General features: G+C 39.2%; 1 protein-coding gene across 1 annotated transcript in view; it reads left to right on the top strand.

Annotated features, from left to right (window-relative positions):
- Ccdc195 (coiled-coil domain containing 195) overlaps positions 1–8,952 on the top strand; it is a 13,099-nt gene extending 4,147 nt beyond the window's left edge. The window contains exons 2-3 of the mRNA XM_050161053.1: positions 3,095–3,320; positions 8,820–8,952. Coding sequence (XP_050017010.1) covers positions 3,095–3,320; positions 8,820–8,952 — 359 coding nt within the window. The remainder of the gene's footprint in view (positions 1–3,094; positions 3,321–8,819) is intronic.
- The last annotated feature ends 649 nt before the right edge of the window (positions 8,953–9,601 follow it).

Genomic DNA, 9,601 nt, shown 5'->3' on the forward strand with positions numbered 1-9,601 from the left:
GGAGGGAGGGATGGAAGGAATAAAAGAGAAAAAGATGACAGCATCTGAAGGACAATACCTAATACCTAAGATCATTCTTTGGCCTCCATATGTACATGTACACACACAGGAATAAATGCACACATACACACATATACACAAACACACACATGCACACACATATGCATACACACACACACACACACACAAATACACACAAATTGTGGGGAAAAAAAACAGTTACGCCAGATACGTTCCAAGGCCTCTTCCAACAGAGAAATGCTTGATTCTACGAATCTGCTCGAGTACACTTGCCTCACCTGTACTGTAAGGACAGTGACAGACCTTATCCCATAGGCTCTGAGAGACCTGAGTAAGACAACACAAGCAAGAGCAATGTGAATTTTTCAGTGACAGTTGCCAAGAAAATATTATTACTTGACTTACATACAAGTTTCTATTGGAAGTTGGAATGATACGTTGGCAACATCATTTGAAATTCAAACTTGCAATGGAACCCTAGAAATCTATTACACAGTAATCTTGGAGTGCACCCTATAAAAATTCCTTTATTTTACAGATAAGAATATAAAACACAGGACATTTAAGAAAGCGACATCCCCAATATGCATTTAAAAACAGAATCTTACAAAACTACCCCCTGATAACTAAATATCATAAAACACAAGTGTATGCCTCTATTCAAGAAAGAAACTAACTTGAAAAAGCTGCAAACAAATCACTTGGAACCCCAAGTTCTTCCAGATGTGTAATAGATACCGTGAGAAAATCAAAGGAGACATTTCTAGGGTAGAGTTAGCTTTTTCTTTGATTGCCTGAGGTCAAGACCTGAGCTACAGCTCAGGGGTATACCTGCTGGCTGATGAACTATGTTTATCACATAATGAGGCTACAGAGTGCTTACTCAAAATGAATTCTCCTTGGATAAAACATGTTTGTAGAAACATCAGCATTGCATGGGTTTTGATGGATGTAAAAATCTAACAGCACTTTCTGAGAATGTCGCCTTGTCCTTCCTGCTCTGTGCAACCTCACCTCGTGGCTGTTGTGAGTGTTAAAATTGGCAATGGGAAAGATAAAAGAAACATATCAGGGAACTCCCAGCACTGCAGGGCTCTTATTCTTTTCAATCTCTCATATCCTTTACTGGCAAGTAAATTGCAATTGGCAGTGATCTTTGAAACTGGACTAGCGGTCCTGTGATGCTGTGTGAATATTTCTTCCCTTGTGTGGATAAGAAAAAAAAAAGGATAATTTGTGACTCGAGGAGATGAGCAAAGAATTTATTTGGTAATCAGTTCCACATTAAATGCAGGACCCAAATAAAATAAATTCAACTTTGCTATCAACAGCATAATTTTCCCCATCTAGTTCCCTAGGACTCAGGATGGAGAGATAGCTTCCTAATTCTTTTAAACAGAAACTTTAACGTTTCGATTTCCAAAACTGGTTATACATAGTTACATATGGTGTACACTACAGTCTTTGGAAAGGTGTAAAGGTAACTTCTGAATGGCATTTACAGTTAATCTCTTCAGATAAATTTGCACATATCTGCCCAAAACTCATCCCTAAAATCGCATCTTCTGATCTTGTAAACTGTGCAAAGCCAGGTGAGTCTCCACTTTTTGCAGTGTCACAACCCTTTCTGTCCTTTTCCTGCAATGACAGGTGGCAAATTTAAATAAATTACTGTAGTTCTGGCATTCTCGAAACATAAACACATTACATAGCTTCCTTTTACACTTCCGTGCTAGCTAACAACAAAGTTATAGCAAGCAACACAAAGAGTCAACAAGTAGAAAGGACCTTGAAAAATGAAAATCAACCCACGAGGTCAATGCTGCCCTCATAAGTGACAACTGACATCCAAGCAGAGGTCAAACGATCAGCCTCAAGCCAAAAAGCTAAGAGGGACTCCGAGAAGTCAAGACTCCCTAAAATAGAGTTCTTTGAACCAAGATTCTCAGTTATTAGCATAAACAAGGAAAATCTGGTTTACTTCACAGAAGAAATGTATTGGAAGTCGTTGATGGACAGACACTGAACTGTAAGCCCTTGGGAACTAAGTCCATCCACTTACCATTAGGAAGAAGCACTCCCTTGCCCATACAAAGCCCTTCTGCTTTCCTCCTTATTATCTTGTTCTTATCTCCCAGTGGGCTGTCTCATGGTGGCCAAATAAAGCCAAGTCACTCAACTACAGGACAGTTAGGAACAACCAGCTGGATTACTGTGGCTATCTAGGTGGCCAAGGACAGTGGATGAACCCATTTTTCTGGAGTCTAGAGTGAAGATACCTTCAGGAACCACAATCTCGAGACATTCCACAATATCCTACTTTTAAGGCCTTGTTTTATAATCTATTTATATCCAAGTCTCTGTTTATTTTATATTTAAATTTACACTTACTATTTAACAATATACTTATGAAATATACTATGATAAATTTTTAAATTTTTACAGATATAACGCTTAATACTGTCAGTATAATTAGTATTTATAACTCATTAAACACATTTTCAGCTTTATTAACACATAATGATTGTACATATTTATGGGGTATAGCATGATATATCAATATACCTGAATGTATTATGTGCAATGACCGAATTAGAACAATTAACACTTCTGGATATTCATTATTGCTTCATGTTTGAAGTTTTGAGCTCCTCACAATCTTCTAGTTAACCATAAAAATCTACAGTAATCTACTATGAACTAATTCTATGTTCTTGGGTTGTCTCTGACCACACAATGAAATGACGTCATCTCTTCTTCCATGTGTCTTTATCCCTTGCTTTCTCATCCTAAAATCTGTCATCATCTGCACTGCATCACGTATTGCCTGTTTATGGAAACATAAACTACACACTGAGAACTCTATGCAGGCAAAATTTTCATGATGTTCACTGCCCCATTTCTTGAAAAAGTGTCCAAACTGTGGCTACAATCAACTAACACTTGTAACACAAATCAGCAAAAAGATATCTTTCTTTTCACATCAGCTAGGTATGATCAACATCATCTTTCGATTGTGAGTATCTTTAAGGGTAAAATGTTTCACAGCTTGAATTTTGTGCTTCCTGTACAGGCAATGTCATGATTGTCAGACGCTACTCCGTTTCTCCAGCAGTTCACTCCTGTGCAACGAATGACCCCTGGAAAGCTCGAAACAGACTTCCAAACATCATCGGAGCATCACTGGCACGTTCTTCCACTAGAAATCAGGACAATGGAGAAAAGATGCTGGCTGCAGATGCTTACAGCAGCAGTAGCTCCAGCCAGAGAGCTTCTTCTGATCACAGTTTTGTTTGCAGGTAATGCTCTCTGTGTCCCTGGTTAATTTACAGGCGCGACTGAGGACCCATCAAGGATCCTTATAGACATGTCAGGATGTACCCACTGGAGGAAACAAAACCAGAGTACAAACGATTTCCATCCCATTGATGTCTGTCTAGGGAATCAAAAGAACAAATTGTAATAGTCCAACAGCACCTTCTAACAGATGTTCTGCAACAAGCAGAAAACTTAGTCTTTATTCCTACCTCAAGTATTAATCATACTCTGAACCATGCACCAACACAAGACTTAGACAATCAAGCCATTAGATGATGAAGAAGACACACAGGCAAACTGACCACTCGATAGTATGTCTTGGGGTGAAGGATAGCTATTTTAGGAACTAAACACACAATTTCTTTCAGAGAGAGAAAGTTTCTCATGAAGGCAAATGTCTTCAAGGGGTTAGGGAGAAAGTTAACAGAATAAACTGTTTAGGGATAGTCCCAAAGGTAAAAGACTCAATGGGAAAGTGTTTCCAAATGCACAGGATGGTATATAAGGAATGGCATGATTTCAATATGAAATGCTCCCGACTGTCCTATGTGTTGTACAATTGGTGTTCTAGATTGTGGCACTATTGAGGGAGGTTGTGGAAACTAAAAGATGGAACCTAGCTGGAGGACCTGAGTCACTGGGGTAAGTTCCTAGTCTGTTCCTGTAGCTTCTCTTTGATCTGCCTGCTGTAATGTGAACAGCTGTCCCTTATCAAGCACCCCTGCCCCCAAGATGCTCTACCCATGTTAGTGTGTAAACTGAGGGCATAACCACTCCAGGGTATGGTTGATGGAAAGGTTTTATTGTAGATATGAGGGAGGATACAGCCAGAGGCATCTGGGAGAGTCCAGAGCAGCGGGAGAAACTATTAGACAGAACATGGCCAAACAGACTAGATGAGACCATAAGGGAAGAGAAAGATAGAAGTGGGAGAGAAAGGCAAAGATATGACCAAGAGAGGGGGCAAAAAAGAAAAAACCAAAGAAAGAAGACAAAAAAAGAGGGTGTACATCTGACATAGTATAAAAGAATGAGACACTGGAAGAGGGAAATCTATGAGCTGGATAAATTCAGGATAGGGGCAAGGTAAGAAGAACTGAGTGGAACTGCAGGTACTTGTACTAAGGAAGCCTGCAGGCCAGCATGTACTTTGGTATGCTAATAGGCACGACAGGTAGCTGTTGATCCCTTCTGGCAGTGATAAGGAAATAGCTCTTTTGGTAGAAGGGTATAGGCCCTAGAATTTGGGGGAGCAGAATTTCCTTTGAACCTCAGAGTAAAGATGTTCTGCCCATCAACACTTGACAAGAACCTATGGATTTGAACCCTCTAATAACTACGAACCAAAATGTATCTTGCTTCCTGAAGCTGTCATTTATTTGAGTCTTAACTACAAAAAGTAAATAATAGGAGTTAGCCTAAAAAGTAGAGGAAGCTGAAACAATTGACAGATAAGCTTGGGGTAGGGTCAAGGATCCCTTTACAGCAAGAATGTCTACTACAAAGCCTGCCATGCAGAAGTATGACTTTTTCCCTCCACTCTTCCGTCCTGCCCCCAGTAAAGTTCTGACTCTAGCAAGGTCTCCACACATCTGTCTTGTATGAGTCAAGTAGGAAAATAGAGAAAAGGGAGTGTGGGTTTCATGACTGGCTTATCACAGTGGAGAAGAGGGGGGGTTGTATTGCTGAAAGAATATATGAGTCATAGCATTTAGTGGTGGCAGGAAATCAAATCAAAAAATAACCACAGGCCTGCACGAATTCTTCTAAGTATTGCAAAGAACAGAGACTTCCCACTGGGTGTGGGATGCAGAGGCCAAGGCACTTTGATTTCAAAAGATAGAATGAAAACTGTGTGTCACTTGTACAAAGTTCCACTAGGGAAATGAGAGTTACCCTAAGTCATAAAGATGGTTGGATTTAGTCAGACAAAGGAAAGGGGGGAAAGTTATACCCCATAGAACGACAAAAGACATAAACATGGAGATACCACAACTTGGGGAAAAACTGCAGGAATGGGAAAATGTGGGGATGGAGAGCCAACAGGATCCATTATGGAAGGTCTTTGGGGAAATGCTATGCAATACTGACTTACCCCCTTAATTATTGGAAGCCTAGTTTTGAAAATTGTCTTGAAATTTTTAAAGATTCTCAGCGATTTTATAAACACCCGTGTATTCATCTATAAGAGTCTAGCATAGGTAAGGTTTTTTGTGTCTCCCCCATCCTCCTTAGGGATAAATGTCATCGTGAGTTTGGTTTTGGTCCTTTCTGTCTATGGTTCTTTACTCTTACTACACACCCACCCATCACTCAACAAATGTATCCTGGGGTATCACCTTCACGGCAGGATCCTGGGCCCTGTTACACAGCAGGGAGCAACTCTCAAAAATCCCTTTGGGGATGTTTTCCTTCATAATCAATGAATAAAAATGCATAAAGTATATCTTATGTTACCAACTAAGGAAAATAAGGCAATAAAAAGAAGTGAAGGGTTATAGGAATGACCACTGTTGGAAAGCTTGATACTGTAGACAAAACCAGAGAAGGAAGAAAGGAAATGAACCCATTGTATCTAAGAGGGAACTCCCGGGTGTTGAGAATAGTTCGATGCAAAAGCTCCAGTTAGGGGGATCGAAACTGGTGTGTTAAAGGAGAGGTAACCAGGTGAGCAAGCCTCAAGAAAGAGGCTCAGCATGGCCAAGGACTCTCTTGTTTAATATGTTCTTTTTTTTTTAAGTGGATATGTAGGAAGCCCCATTGTGAAAAGGCTGAAGAGAATAGCAAACATAAGAAGAACAGACTGAAGACTATAAAGCAACCTAGACAAAGGGTGATTATTTTGGGGCCAAAAATCGTCATAGTAGATGTGGTTTCTAGGTGCATCTCACAGTTGGAGAAAGGAGAGCCTGTTAACAAGCTAGACATAGGGCATAGAAACAGGAAGTACACACTTAACAGTTGAGTTCCTGCAACCATGACAAGTCAGACATAGGATATAGAAACAGGACGTATACACTTAACAGTTGAGTTCCTATGGCCATGTCAAGTCAGACATAAGACATAGAAACAGTAAGTATACACTTAACAGTTGAGTTCCTGTGGCCACATATCTTCGGAGAAGAGGAAGAAGGAAAGATAAAGATGACCTATTTTCTTTTAATAATGTAAATAAACTTAGAGCTTATACACATATGTAATGTATACAAACATACAGATAGATAGAGATAGAGATAGATACGTTTATCATTCAGTGCTTTTACAAAACTGGTTGACTGTTGTTCACTGCATAAAGAAGGTAAAAGGATACAACTTGCACATTATAAAATATACTTGCAATTTTTTTAAATAAAATATGTTTATAATGTGCAAAGTATATTTTATACTTTGGAGTATACAGAAGGAAGAGTCTTCATTATCATCTTATTACCGAATGGCTACTCTTTAGATTTTGATGGCTATCTTGCATCTATATATTTTGAAATTGTGCAGTGACTGTTAGAATCTTTAATTTTTGAACTCAAGAGAACCCATAGGATTGAGAATTACAGTACTTTTAGCTTTCCCATTTCAATTTCTATTGTTTCTTATGACAGTTTGGGGAACTAGCCAATGTTTACAAAGTATTGTCTTTCTGAACCAAAATGGTTTGCAGCTTTGAAGCTGCCAGCTAATAAACTCTGCAGAACAGAGTCCAGAATTTAGAAGTTAGTTAAATTTGAAATATTGAGCCAAGTGTGGAGTTGCGTTAAAAGAAGAAAAGTCCATGTTGGCTTAAAATCAACATCTGGATTGGCACAAAAATATGCTAGTGACAGAGAATCACTTAATCGGAATTAATATCTTTTATTATAGCCCTCTTTCACTCCGTCTCTTGTGTACTTGGGAATTAACTAGTAAGCTGGCAGGTCATTATTCTTCTGGTTTGGAAGGCTCACTTACCTCCTAGCAACTTTCAGAATTTTACAAAGATAAATAGAGGACCAATTTTTCTGCAGCTGGATTTTGAATCGTATCAGACATTAAGCCTAATTTGCCTGTGATATTTTCCATTATCATACTGTGAAAGTATCCTTTTTTTTGGAACAATGCTTCTACCAAAGTGTCTAAGAACCCAAGCTTTCTGAAACGAAAGTTAAGGTTTTCATTTGACTTTGACTTTGATATAGAAACCCATTTTTTTCTTCTTGGGTTTCAAGGACAAGTAATTTCAGGATATTAATAAAAATTAAGGAAATGGGCCCAGGTGGACAATGGAAAGCAAAAATAAGGATGCTGTTTTATTGACTTTACTGATTGGAGGTACAGACACTTATCTCAAAACGTAAAGTCACTTACTGCCAAACTTAATGATCTGAGTTCCATCCCCAGAACCTACAAAGCTGAAGGAGGGTACAGAATCCCACAAGTTGTACTATGACAGCCACTTGTGTCGCATGGCACACACATGTGCATATATATGTGCACTCAGACACCAACACAAACAGGAAATAATTGTAATAATTGTTTACTTAAATTTGCTGACTGGAAAAAAACAGACCTATTTCAATAAAAGTAATCTGTACTTTTCCGCCTCTGGGAGGTTAGGAAGGGCAATCTTTGGAATGAGATGGCTAAAATCCTAGCCTCATCGCTTTCAAATAGCATGTTCTTGGAAGGAGTCATTAATGTGTCATTTGCCACAGTCTACTCTTTGGTGCAATGGGAGTCATTATAGCAGTTACCTCACAGTGTTTGTGGAGCACAGGGAAATAGCTGAACGAGTGGGTCATTAGCTGGCAGCAGTTGTTCCTATTTTATTGATCCTAACACATGGAAGCCCTGGTCCACCTTCTTCCCAGGGGAAGGGGCAGATGTGTTCTGAGATACAGGCCATGAAATGCCATTCTGTGTAGCTACACCCTTATCTACAACAAAAGAGGACAGCCGTGAAGGAAGAGCAATCATTCAAACCCTGCTCTTTAGACTGAGTCTTACGAGCAGTTTCTCCTGGGGAAGGTCAGAAACCTGTATAAAAACTACCAGGGTCAAAGGAGAAGAGAGACAAGCGAAGGATCCAATCCCTCAAATGACACCAGCTGCGGCTCTTCTCCCCTGTCCCTTTGGGATTGACACACGATGGACATCTTGTGATCTCAGAGTCAAAAGAAGTAGACTGATATGTGTTTAATTTGTGCTTTCGTAGTTAAATATGTCTGACATATTTAAACTGTGGAGTTGTGAGACTCTGCTTAAAACAGCGTGATATCCAACTTATGCTTTTACATTTTTATCAACACTATACACAGGGCTTAATTAAAAAGCCAGTTCCAATATGCATTCTCACATTATTATTAGGCAACTAAGAAAGTAAGTATTATGATACATTAAGATAAACTTTTAGCACTGATGACAAATTTCTATGACTGGAAAAACAGAAAATGTTACATATTAAGGTTCACTAAAATGTCTTATTTTTTCCCTTGATTTGCTCCATGTAGGGAGAAGACAAAGACAGTCAGTTTCCAGTTACCTAAAAATAGGTCATCAGTTCCCAAGAATCCACATCCTTTGAAGTTCTCAGCAAATCAGAGCACAGAGCAGCTAAACATCATTGCAGAAAAAGACGTGTGAAGTGAGGAGTAGATTCCCAGGAGATAAGTACCACAAGATCTGTGTCAGTGATCTTCCCAAAGAAAAACTCTGCCAAACTGTCCACTAAGACACACAAAGCCTCAGGATTCAAAGAATGGCCTTACTGGCCAAGGGATGGGGATGATGGTGTTGCCCTTAGTGTTTAGCATGTAGCACTGGGGCTTAAGCATCCTGAGTGTGCAACACTGCACTGTGAACCATCTGGAAACACTACTGACTCACTTCCCAGATGAGGTCACAACAAACCTAGACAATCTATTTTAGTTAATGGCAAAAAAAAAAAAAAAAAAGAGAAAAGAAAAAATCATGATACTGTTTACAACACTTGCTGTACTGATAGCTCATCGTTACCAGCTGATTTGTTCTTTGACGGATCCTAGTTGATCTGTTCTGTAGTAGCCAGTCACTGGCACGTGAGCACAAGCGAATCCCCAACATACACTGTGGACTCAGAACCACCACAGCTGATTATGAAGAGAAACTCAAATCATTATCGCTCAAGGGTTGGAAATTCTTATAAAACCCCAACACCTGAGCTTCCGACCAATAGACTCTCTCCCTGTCCTGTTTATAATAACAGTATTTATAAAACCCATGTAATTTTCAAAGAAAGATCTTGTTTTAAAAT

This window comes from Alexandromys fortis, unplaced genomic scaffold, assembly GCF_014885135.2.
Source record: "Alexandromys fortis isolate MF-2015 unplaced genomic scaffold, M_Fortis_MF-2015_v1.1 scaffold_98, whole genome shotgun sequence".
Classification (NCBI taxonomy): Eukaryota; Metazoa; Chordata; class Mammalia; order Rodentia; family Cricetidae; genus Alexandromys; species Alexandromys fortis.